This window comes from Ornithodoros turicata, chromosome 7 (genome assembly GCF_037126465.1).
Source record: "Ornithodoros turicata isolate Travis chromosome 7, ASM3712646v1, whole genome shotgun sequence".
NCBI classification, from domain to species: domain Eukaryota; kingdom Metazoa; phylum Arthropoda; class Arachnida; order Ixodida; family Argasidae; genus Ornithodoros; species Ornithodoros turicata.
The window spans coordinates 40,959,988-40,981,993 of record NC_088207.1 but is presented as its reverse complement, the minus strand read 5'-3'; the positions used below and the strand labels follow the sequence as shown (position 1 = coordinate 40,981,993).

General features: G+C 45.8%; 1 protein-coding gene across 1 annotated transcript in view; it reads left to right on the top strand.

Moving 5' to 3' along the window:
* Nucleotides 1–22,006, top strand: part of LOC135401116 (uncharacterized) — a 75,440-nt gene that overhangs the window by 36,226 nt on the left and 17,208 nt on the right. Inside the window, exons 96-157 of the mRNA XM_064633313.1 lie at nucleotides 124–247; nucleotides 311–450; nucleotides 514–640; nucleotides 858–997; nucleotides 1,068–1,215; nucleotides 1,311–1,450; nucleotides 1,505–1,622; nucleotides 2,572–2,723; nucleotides 2,778–2,883; nucleotides 2,940–3,082; nucleotides 3,144–3,267; nucleotides 3,843–3,982; nucleotides 4,043–4,175; nucleotides 4,255–4,394; nucleotides 4,512–4,635; nucleotides 4,688–4,827; nucleotides 6,280–6,403; nucleotides 7,588–7,724; nucleotides 7,778–7,889; nucleotides 8,005–8,141; nucleotides 8,334–8,451; nucleotides 8,517–8,653; nucleotides 9,533–9,650; nucleotides 9,713–9,849; nucleotides 10,392–10,515; nucleotides 10,579–10,718; nucleotides 10,785–10,905; nucleotides 10,986–11,125; nucleotides 11,202–11,325; nucleotides 11,389–11,528; nucleotides 11,623–11,746; nucleotides 11,822–11,961; nucleotides 12,037–12,160; nucleotides 12,227–12,363; nucleotides 12,423–12,543; nucleotides 13,156–13,292; nucleotides 13,351–13,498; nucleotides 13,794–13,942; nucleotides 14,014–14,134; nucleotides 14,215–14,369; nucleotides 14,426–14,537; nucleotides 14,646–14,794; nucleotides 15,275–15,395; nucleotides 15,471–15,616; nucleotides 15,696–15,885; nucleotides 17,227–17,375; nucleotides 17,847–17,967; nucleotides 18,044–18,189; nucleotides 18,273–18,393; nucleotides 19,051–19,202; nucleotides 19,260–19,389; nucleotides 19,751–19,893; nucleotides 19,966–20,089; nucleotides 20,162–20,322; nucleotides 20,383–20,515; nucleotides 20,598–20,752; nucleotides 20,830–20,941; nucleotides 21,003–21,148; nucleotides 21,225–21,351; nucleotides 21,414–21,550; nucleotides 21,642–21,759; nucleotides 21,829–21,980. Of these exons, the coding sequence (XP_064489383.1) occupies nucleotides 124–247; nucleotides 311–450; nucleotides 514–640; nucleotides 858–997; nucleotides 1,068–1,215; nucleotides 1,311–1,450; nucleotides 1,505–1,622; nucleotides 2,572–2,723; nucleotides 2,778–2,883; nucleotides 2,940–3,082; nucleotides 3,144–3,267; nucleotides 3,843–3,982; nucleotides 4,043–4,175; nucleotides 4,255–4,394; nucleotides 4,512–4,635; nucleotides 4,688–4,827; nucleotides 6,280–6,403; nucleotides 7,588–7,724; nucleotides 7,778–7,889; nucleotides 8,005–8,141; nucleotides 8,334–8,451; nucleotides 8,517–8,653; nucleotides 9,533–9,650; nucleotides 9,713–9,849; nucleotides 10,392–10,515; nucleotides 10,579–10,718; nucleotides 10,785–10,905; nucleotides 10,986–11,125; nucleotides 11,202–11,325; nucleotides 11,389–11,528; nucleotides 11,623–11,746; nucleotides 11,822–11,961; nucleotides 12,037–12,160; nucleotides 12,227–12,363; nucleotides 12,423–12,543; nucleotides 13,156–13,292; nucleotides 13,351–13,498; nucleotides 13,794–13,942; nucleotides 14,014–14,134; nucleotides 14,215–14,369; nucleotides 14,426–14,537; nucleotides 14,646–14,794; nucleotides 15,275–15,395; nucleotides 15,471–15,616; nucleotides 15,696–15,885; nucleotides 17,227–17,375; nucleotides 17,847–17,967; nucleotides 18,044–18,189; nucleotides 18,273–18,393; nucleotides 19,051–19,202; nucleotides 19,260–19,389; nucleotides 19,751–19,893; nucleotides 19,966–20,089; nucleotides 20,162–20,322; nucleotides 20,383–20,515; nucleotides 20,598–20,752; nucleotides 20,830–20,941; nucleotides 21,003–21,148; nucleotides 21,225–21,351; nucleotides 21,414–21,550; nucleotides 21,642–21,759; nucleotides 21,829–21,980 (8,349 nt within the window). The remainder of the gene's footprint in view (nucleotides 1–123; nucleotides 248–310; nucleotides 451–513; nucleotides 641–857; nucleotides 998–1,067; nucleotides 1,216–1,310; nucleotides 1,451–1,504; nucleotides 1,623–2,571; nucleotides 2,724–2,777; nucleotides 2,884–2,939; nucleotides 3,083–3,143; nucleotides 3,268–3,842; nucleotides 3,983–4,042; nucleotides 4,176–4,254; nucleotides 4,395–4,511; nucleotides 4,636–4,687; nucleotides 4,828–6,279; nucleotides 6,404–7,587; nucleotides 7,725–7,777; nucleotides 7,890–8,004; nucleotides 8,142–8,333; nucleotides 8,452–8,516; nucleotides 8,654–9,532; nucleotides 9,651–9,712; nucleotides 9,850–10,391; nucleotides 10,516–10,578; nucleotides 10,719–10,784; nucleotides 10,906–10,985; nucleotides 11,126–11,201; nucleotides 11,326–11,388; nucleotides 11,529–11,622; nucleotides 11,747–11,821; nucleotides 11,962–12,036; nucleotides 12,161–12,226; nucleotides 12,364–12,422; nucleotides 12,544–13,155; nucleotides 13,293–13,350; nucleotides 13,499–13,793; nucleotides 13,943–14,013; nucleotides 14,135–14,214; nucleotides 14,370–14,425; nucleotides 14,538–14,645; nucleotides 14,795–15,274; nucleotides 15,396–15,470; nucleotides 15,617–15,695; nucleotides 15,886–17,226; nucleotides 17,376–17,846; nucleotides 17,968–18,043; nucleotides 18,190–18,272; nucleotides 18,394–19,050; nucleotides 19,203–19,259; nucleotides 19,390–19,750; nucleotides 19,894–19,965; nucleotides 20,090–20,161; nucleotides 20,323–20,382; nucleotides 20,516–20,597; nucleotides 20,753–20,829; nucleotides 20,942–21,002; nucleotides 21,149–21,224; nucleotides 21,352–21,413; nucleotides 21,551–21,641; nucleotides 21,760–21,828; nucleotides 21,981–22,006) is intronic.

The following is a 22,006-nucleotide window of genomic DNA, read 5'->3' as shown; positions in this document are numbered from 1 at the left end:
AGTTGACCTGCAAGAGTAAACCTGTGCCGAAGTATAAGCGCACGCATAAAGGTGCACCAATACGTTGCACCAACTATACCAATACATATTTGGCGCTAATTACTGTGATCTAATGTATCATAGCAATTCCGTGCACCGAGGAAAGTCTACTAGAGAATATAATCCAGTGCACGAGCATCATCACCAGCGCTGTCATTCCATTTTCTGCCAACGGGAGCGACCTAGAAAGTGTGGTCCAAGCATGCAAGTAGGCTTCCTACAGCTGCGAAAAAGATTGGCATAATAAGCACGGAACTACTTGTGTTCGCAGGTACCTTCGGTTCTACAATTCATGCACTTCACGCTCAATAGACGCCGCTTGCGAAAAAGTTAAACCCGACGTCCTGGGAAAGATACAGAACCTCACGCAGACTGTTCTCTCTAAATACGACTGGCTTTGCTCTTCAAACGGTGAGATATGACAAATGGAAAAAGGTTTGGCTCAGCTGAAATGTGTTCTTCGTCCAATAAAAGTAACCACCTGCGAGTACCAGTCCATGTGGCAGCCACTGGGAGAATGTAGCAAAAAGTGGATCACGTCAGAGCTTCGTAATGTCAGCAAAGATGACAAGGACATTGTAAGACTAAACAAAGGCTGTAGGTAGGTCAAAACACCGGTACAAACTTCGCCACTGCCAGTGAGTTTTAGTTTTGCTGAACCCTTCCTGCTCGCGACAGCCTGTAGAGTACGAAGCTCGCCATAGTACCAGCATATACCTAAGAGACCGCCAAACTCACCAGCTTGGTTTCGACATTGCATAGCCGAAACGTCACTCCCTTTGCGCAAACTCAAACTTATCACATTTCCTCTTTTGCAGTGCCTACCGAGATTACAGGCATTGCGTTGTAGATGAAGCCGAATCGATCTGCCCTTTGGAAGAATTGCTGAACATGACCGCCGTTGACTATGTCTCTGGCAGAGAGCTGTCAACATTTTCCTGGGTTTGTGGGAGACACGGTGAGGCCTAACTTACATGATTGCCTCTATTGAGTTTCTCAATTGCATTTTCTGTTAAATTTCAATTCAGATCTTGTAGAAAGTAATGCAACGCTTCCCGCGGAAGGTCAGTCATGCACAAAGGATGTACTCTCACGTAATTTACACGAATGCTCTGGAGTATTGAAACAAGCCACTCCATATGCTGAGTCAAAAATATTTCTGAACCAGATTTGCAGGTAATATTTATCAGTTTCATCTTGACAAATGAATAAGTAGGTATATTCATATCATTCGAAAAATTCATTGTTTATTCAACTGAATCTCATTCCAGAAGTCTTCATTTGTACGAACATTGCATAAACGTTACCCTAGACGAGTGTACAAGCAGGTCACACGTGAGGCTGTTCGACGACGTGCATCAGGTTTCGAACGCTACAGAGAAGTACTACAGCATGTGCCAACAGGATAAAGGTGCTCCTGTTTGCTGCGACGTATTTAAGCCTAATGCGTGTATTATCTCTGAAGGCGTGCCATGTAACATTACGGAGAGCGCTTTGAGCACCTGCGTGGGTATTCTGAAAGCTGTGGTTGCACCCAACTCCAATCCAAATGCTGTCAGCATCGAGCTTTCAGAAGCGTGCAAGTAAGAACTGTTGCTTTTTGAAATGTACCGTATTTTCACGCGTATTAGCCGCACCGCAGATAAGCCGCAGGACTCGTTTTTAGACACATTTTGAAAATGTTTTTGCAGATAAGCCGCACTCGCAGATAAGCCGCGGGTAATAGGACGCGACTGCTTTGTGCGCTAAACCAGTGATGCACATACAAAATCAACAGAGACGCTCAACGCTCGTCAGCGCCGTACTCCCTGCCAGCTGCCCTGTTCCCGTACTTGTCCGCGAAGTCGACGACTTTTAGTTTAAAGCCGCTGTCGTGGCTGTGCCTCAGCGTTGGAGCCATGCCTCACCTCTAACTGCCGTGCCCGTGTCCACGAATGCTGCTGCTCTCGTCAAATGAGAACTGACGCTTAGCTGACCACGTTTTATCCTGATGACAGGTGTATTGAACCCTTCTTGTGGGTCTGCCGACAAAGGAGACCGTGGGGAAGGCTACAAACCCTGTCCAGATTCCGGTGTCGGCATGATGTATAACGAAGGAGGTCAGTTCTAGTGTTCTACTAAGATCGGATTGTGCCCTTGTTGCGTGTTTTTCCTGTATTGACGGGTTAGTCTACTCGAATGTGGAGTGGACCCGCCCCCGTTCGGTATTGTTCGCGGGCAGGGCGGTCCTGTTCCGAAAAACATGAGGCACTGTCGGCCCTTTCGTTTAACCCGGGGTATGGGGAAAGTACCAGCGAAAAATAGTCACCAGATAAGCCGCACCCACGGATAAGCCGCAGAGCGTCCGCGAAAAAAATAAATCGCGCATAAGCCGCGGCTAATACGCGTGAAAATACGGTAAAATGATCCCAGTAGTGATTACGTCACAAAAAATAATGTGATGTGATTGGGTGCTTAAGATAATTGACGCGTGAAATACAGACTCATTGGACGGAAGACGTCGTACTAAACACTGTTTTTCATCAACTTTAGAGGCGTACAGTACTACCGTACCTGCATTTTGAACACTTTCAAGGACACCTGCGGTACAAACGAAGGTTTGCCCGAAGATGTCGAAGTCGAATATTATGCTCTCGATCTTCCATTGCAATACGATTGGATTTGCAAGGTTTCTCAGGCCCAAGGTTACAGCTCTTCTTCAAATGCATGCTGCTGTCTCATGCGTGTTAATCTTCCAGAGGCGTGCGACTCCGGCAAACTTCAGCAGGAGATTGCTGAGTGTAAAGGTTTTCTCAGAATCGTCGACGATTGGCTATCGAACAGAAGCGAGAGGGCGCTATGCAGGTATTCTTCGCGAAGAATGTGGAATGATGTCACTAATGCACTGCCGTAACTCTTAGGCTATTAAATTACTACACCTCCTGCGTGAAACAAGCGTACAGCGAAGTCTGCAATAACAAACCAACGACTATTCCTGAACTTGCTCAAATTGGTGAAAAATATGGCTTCTACCAGGATACTTGTAAACGCAATTTATTTGAAGGTCAGTACGCATTGTTATTCTCTTCATTGCTTCAAGCGTTCAATGCAACTTTGCTGTTTAGTGCATACCTGCACCAAACCCGCTGTGTCCAAGATGATGCAAGAATGCCGCACGATCATGACAACTGTTGCCATGCGGCTCTCTCAAGACAAATCCAACATCACCAGTCTCAAGACTGCCTGCAAGTGAGGATTAAATACTACCACCGATAACTACTGTAGTCCGTCCATAATACGATACGGTTTCTTTGTCTGTGCAATGCGATTGCCCCTCCCTGTTCCTGTTTCGACCGAGTGTACAACACTGTGTGCGTTGCTTTATGAAGACTGTCAGGGTAGCTAACATGCGTACTTAACACGCACGTCGTATAGTACCGCTCGCATTCCGAGGGATGAGTAAAGTTGACGTCGCTCTCTGACAAGTGAAGAGCAAATCAAGAGGCTCGTGGAGTGACCCCAACGGGCTCTGCGCAGCAAATGAGAACCAGTTTTCTTTCTGTATCACGCCACCAGAACCTGGATGCGCCCCACTGGTTTTCGCTTCTCATGTCTTAATTTTTCAGTGTGCTTATTTTTGTAAACCGAATTGTGAAGTGATGAGACACCACTCAATGAAAGTATGCAAATAGACTGCTTCATAGATTAACCAGGGTTTCCGGCAGGGTTTTCAGGGTATCCTAAATGCCATTTTCTCTACACCCCATGGTGCGACACGTGAAACGGGATTGCTTTAAATGCGCACTTTTTGTGGTACTCCGCAGGTACGTTCGCTACTACCAGCAATGCATCACTCAACAAGGAATGCTGATGTGCTCCAACGAAGCCTCCTTCATAGGGGACGCTATTAAGGAATCTGCCGAATACTTTAACGCTTATAACTGGACCTGCGATGCAGTGAAGGGTAAAGCAAACTCCATCTAAAAAAGTATGCTCAGGCACTAACTCTCAAGGAACTCCGCAGACGTGCCGTCATGCAACAAAGAAACTTTCACGGAAAAAACTCAAGCATGTTTCGACACTTTCATTGCTGCTGTTGTCATCCCGAACACTAAAGGGACTAACCTAGATCAGAAAAGCCTTCAAGCAGCATGCGTGTAAGTACATCGTATATGAGCTGCGCTGCTTGGCGGCGTCGCTACGTGACGTCTTTATTGCCTGTCCTCCTTTCCCTAGTGCTGTAAAGGAGTACCAGTTATGCGTAACCAAGAAAGCTGACGTCATATGTGAAGACGAGTATCGTCGGAACGACCGTTTGCTAGAAGTTTTCACTGACGGTGCTTTCGGAATGTACAACTGGACATGCGAAACGCAACGTAAGGTCCTCGTGCAAGGCGTATATACTGTTTGGCGTATACTATGTGGCATTCTTTAATTGATGTGCAACATGCACCGTGACTGAACTACAGAGGACATTGCACTTCCATGTACAGGGCCGTTATGCACAGATGTAGAGCTTGAAAAGCAGTTTCAGGAATGCCACAGGATTGTGGAAGTCTACGTCATTCCCAACATCCAGAATGTGTCAGACTCCCGCCAGCTCAAAGTCGCATGCAAGTGAGTCTAGATGTGCCGGCAGTTAATACGACTAACACATGCGCTGTTTCAGTTCCACAAGGAAATATCAAACCTGCATCGTGAACACAGTTGAAACCCTGTGTCCAAGGAAGCAGAGTGTGGAGAATAAAACTATGAATGAGCTGACGCACAACAAGTTTGGCATGTACAACTGGACTTGCGAAATTAAAGGTATGCAGGTACTGCGTTGCTAGCCTCATGACGAGAAGCGCGTGTCTTAGCTATGCCGCGTACCCTTTCGTGTAAACATATACATATCAAGCAGAAGTACCTGCAGGGTGTGTAGGAAGTAAGAGTGGTTTCCACGTAGTAATCATGAATGTGGTTTAAGCTAGCATCACTACACAGGCTGTTTCTCGTAGCTTGGGCCAAGGAAGAAATGGTAGTGCTGGACAAGTTTACGAAACGCGCGAGCGGTGCGTTTTCTTCTCGGCGCGACACCCCAGCGGGAGCGGGCGAGTTCACTCGCACACAGGGATGGGCGAGCGCACTCGTTGTGACACACCGCGGTGGTTTCGGTGTCGCTTGAATGTGCTCGCGAAGTGGTTTCAATTGGTGTCGCTACCGGCGCACTCCTTTCCCCCCTCTTAATGAGTGAACGAGCCCGCTTCCGCCTGCCGCTAGGGTGTCGCGCCGAGGAGAAAATACAACGCTCGCGCGTTCCGTCCAGCGCTGTACATCGTAAGCAAGATAGACCGGCTCCGAACTACCCTTGCACAAATAAGGGTAGTTTTGTGTAATATAGTTGTGCGCGCTGCTTCAGCGTAGCTGTGAACTCATATGAGATATTTTCTACACTCTAAGAAAAAAAGGTAGAATTTCCTAGCCACAGTTGCAGCAGGACGGTACTTCTACCATTTCATGCAAATCCACACGAGACTTCTCCCCCGCTGGTATAAGCGGCGGCGTCCCTTTCCCTTGCTCCTCTCTCTCACGTTTGCTCTAAGAGAAAATAGTAGAATTTCCTACCCAAGCTGGTAGAACGACAGTTTCTACTCTGTAGTTTGCTTCTACTCTGCAGTTATACCCAAAAGGTGAAACTGGTTGGAGTAGAAATGTGGTTGCAATGCAGCTCTACCGAAATGGGTAGAAAATCGTACCTTTTTTTCTTAGAGTGATAGTTTCTTTCTATATAGCCATGTAAGAGTTTACTGCTCACGATATGCTGGTCCAAAATCTCCAGGTGTTGCCAAATTATTTCTCCTGACCAATAGTGTGGTGTGGCATATGCCCCACCTTCAAACACAATATTGGTACAGCTCATCGAAGGTGAAAAAGCAATGGGGGCAGTTGAACCACTGATACAATATTGCACTTAATTATGTCGCCAACAGCACTTGGTGGAAAAACTGAATTGTTGTTTCTGAAAACGCCCTACAACACTCCTATAAATTCGATTAAATACAGTCGATACAAAAATTACTTGCGCAAGACGACTACAAACACTACACCTATATCCTTTGCGTGTGATCGACTAGCTCCCTATGCTGGGCCAAATTACGTCCAATACTCCTAGGCTCAATACTCAACAGACTCGTACATAAATACGAACGAAGTCTTGAAAGTTCGCGTCTAGTATACGATTAGTGAACGTTAATCTACGGTGTTTCCTCTTCCTTTTAGCTGCTACCTGTACAGAAGACTACATTGGCACGCGCATTGTGCCTTGTAACGACGTTATGACGAACCTCGTTATACCTTTCGCTAAAAAAGGAGCAAGCTTGGCTCAAATGAAGGCTGCTTGCAGGTAGGAAAAGTATAGTTGTACCGACATTTTGTGACTAGCCATAGCTATAAGACAAGGTGCTGAGTGGTGATGCTTGACTGGAGAGACTTATAAATTATTTGTCGGGAAAATAAAACCAGCCATTCTTGGAATAGCTTGCACACTGGTGAACGAAACACCCAGGCGTTTCGCGGGCGGACGCAAAAAGTTGCGCTAATTGTCGCCGAGGCTTACCGCTGGCAAGGAAATGGCCGTGGCGCAGATGGTAGCGGGCTGAGCTGCGTGCGCATACCTCCCCACTTGGAACGTGCATCCTGGCCATGTGTAATCCTGGCACAAAGTGGCAGTGTCCTATGGACGTCTCTGCCTCCTGGCTTCACTGTGCTCTCGTGATGACATGTTTCGATAAGGGACAGTCGTATAAAATATTCTGCATCGTTCTGCAAATCCCACTGGGGACATTCAGAATTTTTCTAGCAAGTTCCAGTGATGTTTTTTTTTTTTTTTTTTTTTTTTCACCGATATGTGAACCTGCATTGAAAGTTTCACAGCGAAGAGGGCAAGAGAAGCGGAGAAAATGGACACCGCGAACACCGAAACTCATGCGGCTCTGACATCACAGTCCTCGCTGCCGCCAGTGAGGCAGCGCCCGAGAAGTCATGTGCTTACGGCTGCCAATGGGAATGGACGCATCTCTGAGCTCTGTGATGTCTGCACTTTGCTCGGGAATGTATTCGAGGGCTGGTATCTCGCTAAGTGCGACACGTAGAAGAATAATTCTTTTTTCTCAGTATTCTGGCATGCGATACAATGAGTCCACAATGTAATGAACCACACCTATGAAAGTCCTGGATAGCCTTCGAAGTGTTCTTGGGTAGGCAATGTCAAGTCTCAAGTGGCTTGCTGCTTTAGACGGCTACGTAGCCAACACGTAGCGGACTTCTTTTGCTTCAGACAGTGTTATGCGCATGCAATGTAGTTTTGCGCCCCTACTTGACGAGCAATGCGCAGTTGGTGGCCACTTCGACACAGTGTTGCCTGGAATTTTCATTTTTCAATTTTCTAAAAAAGACGATTGACCCCAACTAGGACTAAAATTGTGACTGAGGGCACAGGCTATCGAATATTAAATAAATAGCTACCCTCCAATTCCGTGCTACACGTCTCTAGCTATATCGCTTACTTTTGGTACTATTTGCCGACAGAGGCGTGCAGGAATATAAGCAATGCGTCATTCAGACTGGCTTCCAGTCGTGTAAAGAGGGCGTGAACGACACCAAATTGCTGAACAACGTGACCAACAACCTGTTCTCCTTCTACAATTGGACTTGTGAAAACCAAGGTTTGTGCGCATTGTGCTTTATTCTCCTCGTTAAACATTTCCTCCTTAAACAGAAGGCGTCTGCAAACAAGAGTACCTCGAAAATTGCTCTCGCTTGATCACAACAGGCGTTTCACAAAACGTTAAAGAGTCTCGTGATCTCCATAAGCTTAGACAAGCGTGCAAGTGAGTGAACTGTAAAAGCCTCTTTTTTTTTTTTAGGGGGGGAACAAACTAGTATGCCCCCCATGCCCCCAGGTCTGCAGTGGACACATCCTTCATACTGTCTCATCGTTTACAGGAGCGTACGAAGGTATCAAGACTGCGTTGTTGCAATGGACAAATTATGCCCAAAAGAAGGGATCTATTCGTCAAGCAATTTGTCGGAAGAAACTGGCGGACTCTTTGATATGTACAACTGGACGTGCGAGTTTGAAGGCATGTACCTTTTCTCTACCTCAAACGCGAATGGGGGTTCTAGCTTTTAGCGCTTGACCTCCCAGCTTTAGCCTTCATTTTGTGCTCAAGAATAAGTGTTAAAAACTGGCTTTCAGCATCGATAAGTGGTACCTATGCTTTCATTTCTTCGTGCATTGTAGATCATCCTGTAAATTTTCTTTCTTTGCACAGGATGTACAGCCTTGTCGGTAAAATTTGCACTGCAACCTTGTGCGGATATCTTGGATTCTTCAGTAGAGCCCTACGCCACTAACTCTTCCACAGACGAAAATCTTGATGCAGCGTGCAAGTAAGTGACGATGTTGGAAGTTGACACTCAAGTGTAGACCCCAACGATATTCTCCAACGATTCAGGGGCTTGCATCGTTTCGAAGAATGCTTGTCCGACGTACACATGTCCGTTTGCGGTGACCGAAAATTCCACGAAATTGAGGTCTTGATCAATGCATCTAAGACCATCGAGTACTATAATTGGACTTGCAACACAGGCTGTAAGTAAACAATATATCTCTTCCGCACATCATGTTGCGGACTCACTTTTTGTTGCCCAAAATTTTAAACGATTCTTCGTTGCTTTCTTTGGTATGTTGGAACCGTGAAAGTAACTATGTTATTACCCCATTGTTTTCTCCACCGGGCGACACAAAAAGTCCTGGGCAAAGGCTTTTGCGCACCAGAGCTACATCTAGAAAACAGTACAATATAGTACTGTACATATGGAATATATTTTGTTTGCGCAGGGACGGGCGACGCTGAATATTTTTTTGGGCAGAGACTGGCTTACGAGCTTTCAGTAAGGGATATGTGCCAACCGAAACCGCGAATCCTCGAATCCTAGGCAAGGATTCCAGATTCGCGAATCCGAATCCCATTGTCCAAAACAGCGAATCGAATCTTTCGAATCCACCAACCACGTTGGTTTGTTTGTTTCTTTTTAAAATCGGCGCCTCCAGGCCTGCTTGACCGGCGGCCCCCGGGGCGCGCCAAAACCACAACATATAAAGCTCTGATATTAAAAGTAACACGGTTTAGCTTTGACTGTTTCTTAGTTTTATGGAGGGGACTCCCGAGTTTATGTATTTCCTGTAGTCGATGAACAACATGTTAAATAAGTTACAAACAAATATATCAAATTCTGCTTCAAACCCTTCCCTGCTTCCCTTACTAACTCTTTTCGAAGAAAGGATTCGAAAGATTCGAGATTGGTAAGATTTGTGGATTCGCAGAACCTTCCTTGGATTCGGATTCGGATTTGAGAAAACCTGGATTCGTCCCATCTCTGCTTTTTAGTCTTGTAGCATCGTCCAGCCGTTGCAAGCACAGCATGTCAGTCATTGAGTTGTGCTCTAATATGTGCACTCTCTTTAAAGCTGAAAACTGTACCAACAAAAACCTCGAGAAACACTTCCTTCAGTGTAGCAGTATACTCAATATTCACGTTGTGCCGCACGCGTCCGGTGCACAGAAGAACGTCGAAACCTTGTGCAAGTGAGCAACTGCGAAGAGCGTTGTTTTGGCACCAACTAGATTGGTTACCTGATTGATTGCAGATATGTGCGAGAATATCAGAAATGTCTGTTAGAAGGGGGCAAGGCTTACTGTCCGTCTGCATCGCCTGACATCAAAGCGCTTAACGAAATGACGGGAGGTCTTTATGCGAAGTACGAGTGGCTCTGCACTTTCAATCGTAAGTTTTTGTTTTGTTTTGTTTGTCTGTGATGAATAAGTGAGAAGTCGTGCAAAGATTTGCATATATCTGTTACTCTGTTACGAGAAGGATGGTTGCCCACAAACACTGTGGTAGTTGTGGTGGATGTTGTGGTAGGATGTGGAAAGATCACTCGTAGGCGGCTGCCAGACATGTGACACATCTACGCGTACTTGGTTTTCAATATATTCTTAGATATTTAAAGGTTAACATTCAGTAATATTGTGGGGGAAAGCAGAGGACAACAACCGATTGACACCAAATTGATTCTTGAACTGGACTGACGAATGAATGTAAATGTACAAAGAAACGAAAGAAAATGACGAAAAATGTACAAAGTACTGAATATGGCTTGTAATTTTTTAGATGTGCCAGCCATTGTGTATGGCATTGTGAAAGCCGTGTCACAGTCAAACTGAGACTCAATCCCTTGCTCAGAGCGAGAACACGCTACCTTGTTGACATTACGTTTCATAAAAAAAGAGCATTTCGACATAACGCCCGACTTGATCCCTTCGCAGCAAAAGTATGCGATCAGAGTGTCTTCGCCCCTGTGCTCCTGGAATGCATGCCTTCTATCACGGACCTGGTGATTCCAAACGTGGAAATGAACAAAGACAGAGAGAAGTTAAAGATCGCATGCAGGTAAGTCAGATGGCGTCTCAGGCGGCATTCCAACAAGTCCTGACGCTTTTGCGTAATTTCCAGAGGCAACAACGATTTTCAGCACTGCATTCAAAGCAAAGGTCCGAATGTGTGCCCTCAGACGGACTTCAGAGATTTCGCACTCCTGGAAACCCTCACCAAAGGACTCTACGTGAAATACAATTGGACATGCTTCGAAGCTGGTGCGTTGTAAGAAGTGCGCGCGTAACATTTCTATACCCGAACTCAGCAACGCATTAATTCTTCAGCCAAGATGTGCTCGCGAGAGGAACTGAAAGCAGCCGTAGAGATTTGTTCCTCGATTATAAGCACGAAAATACTTCAGAACATCAACGTCCATGACAAAGCCCTCATTCATGAATCGTGCAAGTAAGGGCAGCACGTGTGCGCTCCGCGATATTAACTCTTTGCACATGTCACACAAATCACTGTCATCGACATCATTTCAGGGGTCTCAGAGAGTACGGAAAGTGTATGAATACATCGCTGTGGCGGCATTGTCCCGGTGACGTCAGCACGGGCAGGGTCTCGTTGGCTGATCTGACAAGAGAAATCGAAACAAGATATAACTGGACCTGCTCAATCAAATGTACGTTTTAGGACAGTGAGTCTCCTGTACGCGTGTATATTTGCCGTCATATAAACGCCGCTTCCTTCTTTCGTAGTAATGAATTGCACTCAGGTCAGCATGAAGGGTATCCTTTCCAAATGTGACGTGCACCTCCGGGACCCGCTACTTCACGACCTGGAGATTCTAACGAGTGACGTCAATATTAATAAATCCTGCAGGTAACACCATCCCACGCTTTTTCGGTTGGCAACGGTAGTGAACGAAATCTTATCCTATTCCAGCCAGTTTAAACGGTACCAGAACTGCATAGTGCAAGAAGGGAAAAAAGTCTGTCCAAACGACGACATGGAAGACATTAATGTACTAACAGACATTACGAATGGTAGCTTCAGCAAGTACAACTGGACATGCACTGCAAATCGTAAGTTGCGGAACAGTGTATCAAATGCAATAGATAGCTCAAAAAGTCATATGGACATCAAGTGCTCAGCATGATGCATTTTCACGTTCCACAGTCCAAAACTGCACACATGGAAACTTCGATAACTTGCATATCGCCTGCTTCGAAACGTTCCTTCAAAAACTAATTCCAAATATTCATTATCCGGTCTCCAAAGACACTATGGACATTGCCTGCGTGTGAGTTAACCTTTACTTTTATTGGTGACTCAAAGCAGTAACAGAAAAGGGGTAAAATTAGTTCTTCGCATACAGGTACGTGATGAAGTACCGTGACTGCGTCACGGAACGCAGCCACCACATCTGTCCTGTGGACGAGATTTTCAGCCCCGAAAGGCTGCAAAACCTCACTTCGGGCATGTTCACGAAGTATTACTGGGTTTGTGAGCCTCACAGTAAGTGCAAAAAAAAAAAATAAGTAATGAATAAGGTCTCCGTCGATTCACCTTATTACCCAAATATTCCTTCAGGTGTAAGCTGCACAACAGAGCACGTAATGGAGGTGTTTGACGGATGCGAGGAGCATATTCATTACTCTGTGCTCCCATACTCAAGGAACTACTCCAACTCAAAAGCCATGAAAGTCGCGTGCCAGTGAGTGACATTGCTTATTTCATTCTACGTTAGCCTAGATTCCTCACTGAATCATGCCTTCCTTAGGGGCAATGCCAAGTACCAGGACTGCGTCATATACCACGGCAATAACATTTGTCCACAAGTGCAGTTCAATTTACAACTGTTGAACAGCCTCACGAAAGGTTTATTCAGCAAGTATAACTGGACGTGTTCGGATAACTGTAAGCAAAAAACTCTGCGCGTGCCTTACACCCCCATTTGTGACTCACGTAACTTACAGTAACGGAATGCACTCCGGGATTGCTTACACCTGTCATAGAAAATTGCTCATCCATTATGACATCCGATGTTATCCCACTGCTGGAAGAAAGTTCAGAAGACTTAATAGAATCAGCTTGCACGTGAGTATCGTATTTGATTTTGTGAATTAGCTCTCGAATGCCTATAGGTGTACATTTCGAACGCATACATTACGTTGTGGTAGCGACGTGTTGGCCGTCTCTTTTTACGGAAATAGCAAGGCTTCCGTTGCCTCTGCTTTAACTGTATCACCGAAAGTATGCGCTCGCGTCACCACGAAGGGCGGTGGTCTTGCCGTATCCATTCAAATCTGTTTACTCCTGTTACCATGATGAGTGAATGGCAGTGGAATTGCTCTCAGTATGCTGTCGTTACAAGGCTGGATTATTTGGATACAAACAGTCTCCTGAAACCCGTGTCGCTCCCAGTCGCTCTTCGGCTCGCGTGACGTATGCGTGACGTTCTCTCCAGGATGATCACGTGTCAGTGTCCACCCCCAACACTACCTTTCTCCGTGTCCTCACAATGCCCTCACAGTGACGTCGTGCGTGCGTTTCTGTGACCGGGAATTTCAAAACGTATAGGAGTTCTGATCATTTATAACGCAGATGTGAAACGGGGAATCGGTAAATCAGGGAATGTACTATCTGTGGAAGCAAAAATATACATGGAGAGCGAGCTGTCCCTTTAATAATCGAGCACCCGTTGCACAGGGGTGTCACGAAGTACCAAGACTGCATTCTGTCGGGGTTCCGAACGACGTGCTTCGAAGACAGTTTCTACTCAGCGTCAAATTTGAACAACGTGACCCAGGGTCTCTTTAGCGAGTACAACTGGACATGTAGCGGAGGTAGGTTACGACTCAGCTGCTCTTTCACTGAGGATTATCGCTGACGTACCGTTTCCAGGACGACCAACCACTCAGCTTCCTGCACTTGAATGTGACGCGAAGTTAATCGATAGCCGCTACAAAGAATGTCTCGGTTTTATCAAAGTGAAGGTGCAACCGTTCACGAAAGACAAGGCCTTGATTGCATTTTTGAAGGCTGCATGCAGGTATGTTCTGAGGGTGCTTGAGGGTGCGTAAGACAGATGACTATTGCTTCAGCTACACTTGGCGCACGCTACGCAAAACGACTGGTAAATGAAGTTGGAACACAGAATGGCCCGCGTGTTTTGCACATTTTACATTAGACTGCGTAAATCCATGGAACGCAGCACGTACCAGAAGCCAACCAACCTCCATGGTGTCCTATGTAAACGTCTATGGTGATAGTCTCTGTAAATGGCCTGTGGTGTTGTGCTCCCTCCAAGGGTTTGCTGCTGTTCCTGCATTGATTTTCTTGTTTAGGAACAACAATGCATTCAAGCAGTGCATCAACTCAAAAATTCCAGCGAACTGTCTCCAGCAAGAGAGAGTGATACATTCTGTGGAACTCAAATTCTACATGCAGCTTTATGAAAGCTATAGGTGGACATGCAAGCTCGGATCTATACCAGGTGAGGCTCTGTCCCTCACGTTTTCATATACTACCAAAGTTGTAGTTTCGATATCAACGTGTCTACACCAGGCAATTCATGCGACGCTGGCATTGAGAAAACACTTCAAGAGTGCAGCGGTATTGTGACAACATTAATCCAGGAAGATGTCTTCGTTTTGGACAACGAAGAGAAGCTATCGGAGACCTGCAGGTGAGTTCACTACTTTCTGACCTTTGTAAATGCTTACTTACAGCACATCAGCTACACTTCTTTACACGAATTACATACAGGCACGTCAAAAATTACCAGTCCTGCATAATGCACTCCCTCAAAGAGCTCTGTGGTGACAACGTGATACTCCAGCAGAGTTCGGAAGCCATTAAACAGCTTGTGCAATCGTACAACCGCTATGCATGGACATGCGTGGATCGGCACATCAAAAGGGGTGTGTATTCACTTCTGCCATATTTATTCCTCTTGATTGATGGTTTATTCGTTTAGAGCACTGCACGGCCGAAGTCCTCGTCCCTCTTCTAAAAGAATGCCAAGGATTCATTGACTTTGTCGTTAAGCGAAATGCTGCCTTGTCTTTTTCCGTGATGGATTCCTGCACGTAAGTGACAGCCTGGACCTCGTGGTTCATCGGGTGTCTTCGTTCATGTCTTGTCTCGGGATGGGTTCGAACAGCACTGTGAAAACGTCATCTGCTCTTACATTTTAGGGGCCTCATGGACTATCGCACTTGTGTATACACGGCTGTAATAGAAACTTGCAAAAACAACTTGTCCGAAATCGCGGAAGACTCCAGAGTCAAATATTACCTTATTCAGCTTCCAAACAAACACCAATCCGTGTGCGAGAAGCCAAAACGTAAGTGCTTGAAATGCTTACACGTGTAGGGACAGCAAGAGTCATTTGGAACTTAGCGACGTTAGTAGCTCTCTTCAGAAGCTGCACAAGCATTCAGCCCGATGCGCATGGGACATTTTCTCGACCGAAACGCATGGGACGCGCACGCGCATCATTGTCGCCACATTCGTCGATGGTAGAATGTTCCAATGCTGCTGTTTTCTACGGTTTCTGCATTCATTTGTTCCAAATATCATTGAAGCGTAGAAGTAAATATAATATCGTGGATATTGTCCCAAAATAAATTGTGCACGCTACTCATACGGAACTTTGTCTGCAGCCCCACTGCATATTCGCTCTGTCCACTCCTCGGAAAATTGCGATCTCCGCGCGTTTCGGCTTTTCCCAACGCTCCAGTGGACTGTGCGGGACGGCTTCCTCACGTATTCACGACAAACTTATACTACTCATGCACTAAATACTACGTCAACACACTTTCAGCTTCCGAATGTAATGATGCGACACTGAAGACACGCCTGCAGGATTGTAAAGGAATCATTAATTGGGTGGTCCTTCCAGTGTCTGAGGAGAGCGACTCTGCTCGCTTAAAGGCAGCTTGCGTGTAAGTGATTATGACCGCTAAATGTAACACATGCGTGCAGAACATGACCACCTTATCTCTACGCGGGCTTTACAGTGGCCTGACAGACTACCAAAGATGTGTGCGTAAAACGGCTAGTATGGTTTGTCCAAAAGAGAACGTACAGTCCTCTGATACGCTGAACAAGCTCACTTCGGGTCTTTTCTCCAAGTACAGTTGGACGTGCACAGAGACAAAGCAGGGTGAGATTTTTGTGTTCCTCGTATAGGACATGGACCGCTTTACAACCCTAAACAACAACAAACAACCCTTTGTTCGTAGAAATTACACATATTTCAACAAGCGAGCAGTCTTCAGCCACGACAGTGGCAAGCAGTACCGTGAAGCTTCCGGTGTGCACGGAGAAGTCAGCTGTGAAGGGTCTGATGGAATGTATGGGTTTTATAAATCAAGGGGTGATACCGAACATCGCCTTCAAGGACGATCAGGAAAAGCTGAGCGTTTCTTGCACGTGAGTAGTTCTTACTGGGAGCACCACTGAGCAGCACCATTTCTGCGTTGTGGACAACTATAGTAATCGCCCAGCGCTCATAAATAAGAGCAAAACGAGGACCACACGGTCGTATCATGGTCAGTGTGGACAGCCCATACATATCACCAGAAAAGACCGGTTGAGTTTTTGTGCGAATGCAGATTCATGTGACGAAATAGCAAGTTCAGGATAGAAATTGAGTATACAGAATTTTTCAGGAATCCGAACCCTGGCGATAGGCAACGAGAGGAATGCCTAGTACGCAATACAAAGCGCAGTCCTAGTTAGCAGAATAGATTTACTATGTGCAAATGTACACCTTCGCTCAACGTTAATAATAACAGTGGAAAAAATATCTCGTTCCCGAGCGCGTTTACAGGAAACCTTGGGGGCCATGAGGAAATCTTAATCTGGGGGCGGAGGAAAATTTACTATTCGTTTAACGCCAGAATTTTTTTTTTTTTTCACTTAACATTACCCCAGTGCCCAAAGGGTGGCTATTATCACGCTCGGAAAAGACAGAATTTTTTGCAGTGTTATTATTAAGGTTGACTGAAGCTGTACAAGTCCTACCCTGATAAAAAGTATTGGTGGTATAGGCGATCATGTAATAATCGACAAGGCTGAATGGCATGCTGAAAATCATGCCCCATATTATTGTGCCTCATTATGATAATCCGACCGTAGCTTTACTTCGCGAGCCAGCTGTTATTATGAGCGACGTCACTGTTGTCGGCGTACGGATTAATTCTGCCCACGTCAGGGTTCTTCAACGTGCGCCGAAAGCTCAGCGCACCGACACGCCGTATTTAACGTCACTCGCGGAAGACTGCGTGTCTAAGCAGCTTGTACTCTGCCACCGTGTTGTTTGCGTCTTCAGACGGCTCAGACAGTTTTGAATACCAGCATCTTGTTATCAGTCGGCGACATGCTACCAGCTCATCCAGCCGTGTGTGTCACCTCAAGCGCGATAAAATGGTGCCAGAGTATACCGTTTGATGACGGTGTGGTGTCTATACAAGAAATCTTGACGGAGTATTGTTATAAGCGAGTTTACGAGTTAGCATAATGCGCAAATCTCTGCTTGCGTGTTGGGCGTGCGCAGAAGCACCAATATTCTTTATACGTATGCAAAGGCGATAGCGTACGGTATACACTATTGTCACGATCTTCACACTGCTTGTCGCTTTCGCAGAATAGCGTTGCGTTTGAAAACCCAAATATATTCCATTGTACGAGCGAATAGTTTTGATGTCTCAACTTCAGGACACTCAGTAGCTCTTGCCATGATCGCACTGACCGTGTGTAATCACTACTCAGGTCTGTCCGAATGTACCAACAATGCGTAAATTACAAGACTCAGTTATGCAGCAGCAACACTGACGTCTTGGGGTCACTCATGGTGAAGTATTACACCGTCGAGCTATACAAGACGTACGAGTGGACTTGCAGACCAGTGGCCCCCAGAGGTTTGTGTCAATCCAATTCTTCTTTGCCGATGCTTATTAACGCATCCACTTTTTGATACAAACAGTGCTCCAGACGCATTCTAACTGAAAAGAAACAGACTGAATTCAAGTAGCGCAGGGTCAAGTATAGCACTGGACGTGCTTCCGATCGCATTATCTTTCTCTACACACGGACTCCCCAAATTTCACTTGAGACATAGATCGAATCATAGAAGCCTCAGGCGGCAAGCGACGGTAGACATTCCAACAATACGATGAACGTAGATTGAAGCCGAGATCGCAGGTCACGGGCCGCCGACACCTCGGTGCCGTACGATATATCGTCGCACACTGGCCTTGGGAAAGTGGCCCGTGCCTTATTGTAGCGTCTTTTTTTGTAGCGTATTCAAAGTCTACCTGCTCGTTAGTGCTGAACCCTTTCACTTTGATGTACAGTTTCCTGACTACCATCCATGTCTTTATACCCGACAGCCATCTGCAATCCTCTCCTAGTTTTGACACACTTTGAGAACTGCTCGAAGGTCTATAACATATCTTTTGTTGACATGAAACCCGAAGATGCCAGTTCATTGAAGCTCGATACCATGTGCTCGTGAGTTGAACTGGTTCCCTGATTCCGAGTGTAAGACTGGCTGTGAAATACGAAATGGTTTGCTTTCCTTCATTAGGGCTGTGTCACGTTACCAGAACTGTGTTGACTCTGAAGTTCAGGAAAAATGTGGAAAACGGATATTACCTCAAACCTCACACGTTGTTCATTTCATGAGAGACCTTTACAACCTCTACAACTGGAGCTGCAGTCAGCATCGCACAGGTACCTGACTACTGCGTAGTGTCAATACACAGGCTTCTCTGACGCTGTCGGTCATTCTGAGGTTTTGCTTTCTTTCCGTCCAGAAAACTGCGAAGTGAACGAAGCAGTAAACTCTCTGTCGGAATGTCTCGGTTTCCTCGACATTCTGGTCATACCCTACGTCAAGAACACGTCGAAGAATTCATCACTAGAAAGTGCATGCGTGTAAGTATGCCCATACGAAGAATGCGTGCAAGCATCCGTGTGAATGAAGACATGTAATGTCAAACTGAGGTTTCTGTGAGTTTGGCATGTGCAGTACTTGCCCTCTGACGTAAGTGCATTGATACTTGCAACTGCGCTGCTCGGCAACTGGAAGTATGGCTGTCGACTTCGGTCACCGTGTGAATGCGACAACGTTAAAGCTACATAAGCTCCAGCTACAGCGTCTACACTCCTCCCCCTACACATTGTGCCATAAGTGTGCCCTCATCCGCCATAAGGCGTGAAGTTGTCTAAACCGTTCACGCACACCGTAATTTCCTGGTTTCTACCCTCCTGCTACCTATTAGCTCATAAGTGCTGATTCTATGGTTATGTGCAGTAACATAAACAACTGCGTTACATTCTTTGGAAAACAAATGCTGCAGTCTACATCGTCCGTAGCTTCGTTCTTTCTGCGCGTACATCACCGTACTTCTCAAGCAATTGAGAGGCTTGCCTGGATATGCAAGACGATGACATTCCTGATTCACTTCGTGTTTCCTTGAACGAGTCCAACGCAATTCGGCACTTATTACAGAATCGAGCTTATTGTGCATGTATTTTTGTATTATGGATATATCAAGAGAGACGTCGATGCTGCATGCGTTCCTATTACAGGGGCTACCAGGAGTTCAGGTACTGCGTCCTTTCACGCATTTATGGAAGATGTGCTCGTAACGCCTATGTACTGCGGCTTCCACGTGTCCAGTATTTCACGCAAGAACTTCTCCACAACTACAAGTGGCTGTGCGAGGCAATCCACCACGCTAGTAAGCGATGTTCTAGCCTGTTCGTTGCCTCCTAACCATTATAAAACTAACTTCCAGAACAACCAGAGTGTGACAGTAAAGCATTGCTCGATCAGCTGAAAATCTGCTACAACGACCATGTTGAGAGCAAAGTTCTGCCAAATGCTATAATCGGCGATACATCGCTTAAAGTGAGACTTGCTTGCCGGTAAGCAAAAAAAGTCTGTAGCGTTTAATATTTACTGTTTCCACAATAACAGTTTCTATGGTTATCACGCGAAAATGCTGCAGACGGAAGCGTCGGAACCATTGAAGTAGTACCGTACCGTGGATAAGAGGCGCGGAAAACCATCGCTATGTTCGGTCAGCTTTATCATCTTCAGCAGCGCTTTACAACATTTTTTTTTATCTTAAAAATAGCATCGACTGGAGGTAGCAGCACTATTGCTTAAACGCACTTGTTGACTTCGAATATTGCAAGGGGGTGAGGGGCCAAGTAGAGTGGCATTCTTCTGTTCCATTCATTCCCGAAGGAAGTCTTTGTGCACTCTACCTTCGGTTACTTTCAGCGCTCTTAATGACTACCAGAAATGTGTGAACTCCCAAATCAAGACACTGTGCCCAACAGACCGTGGCCAGGTCTTATCTTTGGATGCGGTTCGAAATTACACTTATCTGGTGTATGAAAAGTACCAGTGGACGTGCGAGATACGTAAGTTTACGCTACGGTATTAACACGCACGTACACCACCTTAAATGAACGCCAGCTATGTACTTCTTTCAGAGCCAGAATGCAACAAGGACGTTTTACTCAACGAACTCCTAAAGTGTAAAGGGATTATAAATATCAAGGTATTCCCCAATTCCCACAACATGACTGACTCTGTGAAGCTGGATGAGGCTTGCAAGTAAGATAGCATACCTCACGAACCACGGCATACTCCGGCAACATACTTACAATTTCCTTTGCGTACTTCCAGAGGCGTACGGCTCTACCAGTCTTGCATAACAAGCAGAGCCAGGGAAAAGTGCACGATAGACTCGCCAGTGTTCCTATTGCCTGAAGTGGCCTATTTAATCTTTGTACTGTATAACAAGTACAATTGGACTTGCTACCATCCAAATCCGCCACTACGTGAAGGCAAGACGTCCACGGAATTACCGTGGGACCTCTCTCATTAAAGTACCACTGCCTATGCAGGAGCAACTGCAGAGACGGGAAACTCCACTCGTATTGTCCAGGAACTCAGAGAATGCTACGGATTCATTGAGTATAAAGTGGAGAGTCCATTATCGCAGCCCTTCAGAGAATACGGCACAAGAGAAGCGTGCTTGTAAGTTTACATCCGCAGCTAATCTAATTTTACAAATGCGCTTCTGGTAACGACGCGCTGACCAGTATGCCTTCATTTCCAGAGGTGTACGAGATTATCAAAAGTGCATCCAACACAAGTTGGGTCAGCTTGAGGCTCAACACAACGCCCTTCCAACTACGCAAGACATCAGATTCTATACCAATATTGCGTTCAACAAGTACAACTGGACCTGTGAAAATCTGTTCCACGAAGGGAGTGAGAAAACTTAGGCACTTTCTTTTAGTTGTCCCCTCGGGACTCTGGGATATAACGTTAACTTTTACTCGTGTTAGGTCTTTCTTGTTCTGTTGACAAACTAGAAAGTGGATTACGGCAGTGCAGAGCCTTTGCTGATCTAGCCATAGCTGCTGTATCAAGCCAAGCTAGCTCCGAAGAACTTTGCGAGTGAGTACAATTACATTACTTTGCAACACAAGGGGCAGGTACTATGTAGTTGCTGTTGTAGGTACTATATGGACCATCAACTGTGTATCGATGAACAGCTGAATCAGTGCTGGTTCTTGCCTACCGTTCTGAGACTGGCACGTGTGCGTGTGCATACGGAAGTCTTGGATAGTAGCTACAAGAAACATTGCCCTTTCTTGCCTCTGGGTACGCATACTGTTAATTTAATTAATCATTTGAGAATTTCTCAGAGAATCCGCTTTCTTCTTTCAACCACCTGCAGACAAGCACGAGTGCAACCCTGAGACACTCACTAGCAACTACGAACAGTGCATGGGGTTCGTGAACTACGGAATCGTACCCAATCTGGGATCGGAAACTACAAAGTTGGACGTTGCAGAAGTGCAGAGGTCAGTGGAATGGCTCCTGATTCAAAACAGTATGTTGGAACCGAAACTTTTCCACAACGCAGGTACCTAGAAGACTACAAAGGCTGCATTCAAGAGATGACACGGAGGGCATGCGGCAACACAAACCTGAGAGGCACAGAAGGTGCACTCACAATACCTGTCCAAAATGTGCAGAAGTACACGCAGCTCCTCAGTACCTGTGAGTCTCCGCAGAGTCCTGTGTGGCTTCCTTTGACTTCTGCTACTACTTTTGTACGATGCATGTACATGTTCATCCTTCGTATGTCCAGACAACTGCTCTGACAGTTCCGTTGCCGCAGTATTAAGAGAATGCGACGGAATCTGGGATCTGGATATCGAGCCACTACTTAAGTACACGGACAACAGTGATTTAATTCAAGCGTGCACGTAAGCATGGTCTAATTAACAAATATAATGATAAGCACATGTGCAACATTCATTCTCTTAATCGTGAAGGTCGGTGGAAGTCTTCGGAAACTGCGTGAAGCAGAAGGTCCTTCCCTTATGCGAGAAAATGGAAGCTGCAAGCAGTTTCCAAAGTGTCAGCACTTACGTTTCGAATGCCCTGGATGTCTATAAGACTATATGCTCCAAGGATCTTATTCCAGGTACGCATTACGATATAGGCCGTGTC